General features: G+C 40.8%; 1 protein-coding gene across 1 annotated transcript in view; it reads left to right on the plus strand.

The window, feature by feature from the left end:
• Window positions 1–1,960, plus strand: part of GGH (gamma-glutamyl hydrolase (conjugase, folylpolygammaglutamyl hydrolase)) — a 26,987-nt gene extending 25,027 nt beyond the window's left edge. The window contains exon 10 of the mRNA XM_011982189.1: window positions 1,590–1,960. Coding sequence (XP_011837579.1) covers window positions 1,590–1,711 — 122 coding nt within the window. The 3' untranslated portion in view covers window positions 1,712–1,960. The remainder of the gene's footprint in view (window positions 1–1,589) is intronic.
• The last annotated feature ends 1,738 nt before the right edge of the window (window positions 1,961–3,698 follow it).

Here is a 3,698-nt window from a genome sequence, read left to right on the forward strand (position 1 = left end):
CCCGTTACTCTCCATTTTTAAGAATAATGCTTTAATTATAACAGTCTCTGAGAATTAGGTGTTACTTTTCCAAGACAGTGATAGAAATTGAATATATACCACCAGTTGGTGATTTTAAGGCTACCTGTCTGTAGGCGTTGGCATAGTGGAGAAAGCAGATAAACTCTGCCTGCTTTTTGGTGATGAAAACATAGACATATTCATGCTGTGTTATGTTTGTGGTAAACCAAGAATTTGGTTGTAAACGCTCATTTCTTAGTTGAGCATTTTAGGTACAATAAGTCCTATGATTTAAGCAGAACTGTGTATAGCAGGTCCTTGAACAACATTGTTTACTTTGAAGCTGTTTCATTATAACATTGATGGAAAATGGTTTTGTTATACATTGTTTTGCTTAAAAGTAGTACAAGAACCTATCAATGATGTTAAGTGAGACTGTAAGACAGAGGTACAGAAACAACTTGTAAAGGATAGAGATCACTTTGGTGAGGTATAGCCATTTAAAGACTTCAGTGAACTTTGTTGTCATTCCATCTCCAAGCTTGCCCTAAGTTTTTATCAACTCTCCTGCCATTGCTGGGAAGTTAAGTACTTCCTACTGAGTTTACTCTGCTTTAGAATTATGCAAAGCTGAGTGGGTGGTTTTATGACAAAAACTCCAAATTAAAAAAAAAAAAAAAGATCCCATATACAGTATTAGTCCAAAGGAAAGTTTTCATGTGTGTGGAGTGAATGAGGGCAGCAGTGGCAGTGCCGCATTTGCTGCAGTAGTAGTCACGTGGCATTTAGTCTATGTGGTCTTTATCTTCCAACATTCTTCTTTCTAAAAATGCCGTAAGAGCCTGTATTTACTTTGACTTTGGGAGCTCTAGGAGCTCTCACCTCCTCACATTTCAGCTTCCATCATGCCAAACTTCTCACTGTGCCTCCTAGTTTTTCGTAATTCTGCCTTACCTGTGAAAATGTCTCACTTCTCCGTCTGCCTCAGCTTCGCCAGTTTCTCCATCCTTTTTACTCTTGTAGCATCCAGTGATGATACGCCATAAAAACATTTTTATCATATGATTCTGTGTGGTTACGAGGCTGAACTTCTTGAGTGTTAGGATCTGTTCTGTTTATATTTCCATCCCCAGGCTGTGTATCAAGTCTTGTGTACACATAGCCACTTGGTAAGTATTTGAATGAGTTGCTGATTGAGCACCACATGGGATATGCTGCAGGGCGAATGCAGCACAGCTGCTGTGTCTGTGGGCGACTGTGCCATAAATCGGGCACTGCTTTATTTGGGGAAATGTTGTAAAGCATTTCCCTCCCTCCCTCCCTCCTCCTCCTCCTCCTCCTCCTTCTTCTTTTTCCTCTCCCCGTCCTCTTCCTCCCCCCCCTTCTCCTCCTCCTCCTCCTTGAAAGCAAGTTTATTAGAGAAGTGAAGAAAAAAAAGATGGCTGCTCTATAGGCAGAGCAGTCGCATTTCTCTTCTTGTTGATATCTTCCCACTTAAGAATGCTGATTGCAGGAAGAAATGTTATAAAATAGTCTCTTGAAGATTTTGTCATCTAATATTTTTTAAAATTAACTTTTTTTTCTTCCAGCTCGGAAAAACAACCATCATTTTCAATCTGAATCTGAAGAGGAGAAAGCGCTGATTTATCAGTTCAGTCCTGTTTATACTGGAAATATTTCTTCATTTCAGCAATGTTATATATTTGATTGAGAGTCTTCAATTTGTTGACAGAGCAAATTTGAATAATTCCATGATTAAACTGTTAGAATAACTTGCTACTCATGGCAAGATTAGAAAGTCACAGATTCTTTTCTATAATATGACTGGCTCTGATTCTTCGTTCAGTATAGGACTATTTATATAATGTTTGATAATTAGTGAGACATAAATAATCAGAGTGTTTTCACGGAAAAGCCTTATATCTGAAGATTGGAAAAAATAAATTTACTGAAATACAAATTTTTTTCTAATTGATTTGCTTTGGAAATAAATACCATCCCCTACCTGCCCACCCCGTCCTCCTTGCTGAAAAAGAAAAGAATCTTTTAAAATCCTACCACTTGTTCATTGTGATGTCTCCCTCCTTTGGGTCTCAGGAGTATGTGTGTGTGTGTGTGTAGGTATGTGTGTATAGATATGTGTGTATATGTGTGTATCTCCTTTTCTGCCCTGTGTTAACTTCACATTTCAAGCGTACACATCCTGAAAACAGAGTCTGTCTTGAACTTTTTATCTTTCAGTGTCTAGCCCGGTAGGCCCTCACTAAGTAATTGTCACTACTAGTAAGTTTTTTCCCATGGAAAATAATTTAAAAGCTGTCATATATTTATTTTGGCACACTTTAATGTACTTTTCTTTCTGTCTTTTTTTTTTTCTTTTTCTTTTTTGAGATGGAGCTTCTCTCTTGTCGCCCAGGCTGGAGTGCAATGATACAATCTCAGCTCACTGCAACCTCCGCTTCCTGAGTTCAAGCGATTCTCCTGCCTCAGTGTCCTGAGTAGCTGGGATTACAAGCATGCGCCACCACACCCGGCTAAATTTTATATTTTTAGTAGAGATGGGGTTTCGCCATGTTGGCCAGGCTGATCTCAAACTCCTGACCTCAGGTGATCCACCAGCCTCGGCCTCCGAAAGTGCTGGGATTACAGGCATGAGCCACTGCACCTGGCCAACTTTAATGTGTTTTTCAATCCGTACTACTTTCCTCCACCCTTCACCATCCCATATAACCCTCAGAAGTATGAAATTTAGGAACTCCTTGAGGACAACCAAGCTGCTGGAAGGAAGAGAGAGAGGGTTTGCTGAGCTGTGAATGGTAAATGGTATTTGTACATCTGTTCTCTGTGGGCTTCCAGAGCTTCTGCAAGAGAGGGGGAAATAGAGAACCGTGAGTAGGGATGATGTTGGAGGGCATCGTGGACGATTTCACACGCAATAAGAGAAGAACAATCACTTGCAGACACTGAGCTAAGCCATAATCTTTGGGGAGTGGGGACAAATGGCACATATAAATTGGAAGAGATTAATACATTTAATTAACAAAGAACTTTACTAGAAATGTGGCAGATTTAGTTTCTGTCTGTGAACATGATTATTTGTTGAGTCTTACTGTTGAATGTGCCTGGCTAAGTTTTTGTCTCCTACCACTAGAAAAAGGTAGTGACACTATTATTGCTCACGGTGCCGGGGTTTTTCCCAACCCATTTGTGTTGAAACCATACAGAACTGCTTATCTGTGCAGTTCCCAAGAACAACTTCATCCGGACTCTGGTTACTCATGGTGCTGCATCCTCCATCCTTTTCCTTGAATACTGGCTTCCAGAGGTTCTTACTGTGCTTCATAGACCACCACAAATGCAAGAAGATGTGTTTCTGCTCATGCTCAGCTTATCGTTTTTCCCATCATGTATTTTTTTTTTTTTTTGAAAACTTTATTTGCTAGGTAACTTTATTCCAAGAATGGAATCTCTTTCAAAGCTGACCACACCCTTGCCTCTGCCCACCACCATCAGCAGGAAAGACAGGCCAGCTTGAAGGCAAGTGAGGAGAGCAGTGCCGTTCAGAAGCCTGGCATCCCTCCATTAGTGGACGCTGTAGAGGTCGTTGATTAGAGGTGCCTGTTGGAGTTGCTGGACAGCAGTCTGGAAAGCCCTGAGAGATGGATGGCCACTCCTGGAAGACGGCCCGACGTGGGGAG

The sequence above is a fragment of the Mandrillus leucophaeus genome, unplaced genomic scaffold (genome assembly GCF_000951045.1).
Source record: "Mandrillus leucophaeus isolate KB7577 unplaced genomic scaffold, Mleu.le_1.0 Scaffold236, whole genome shotgun sequence".
Lineage (NCBI taxonomy): Eukaryota > Metazoa > Chordata > Mammalia > Primates > Cercopithecidae > Mandrillus > Mandrillus leucophaeus.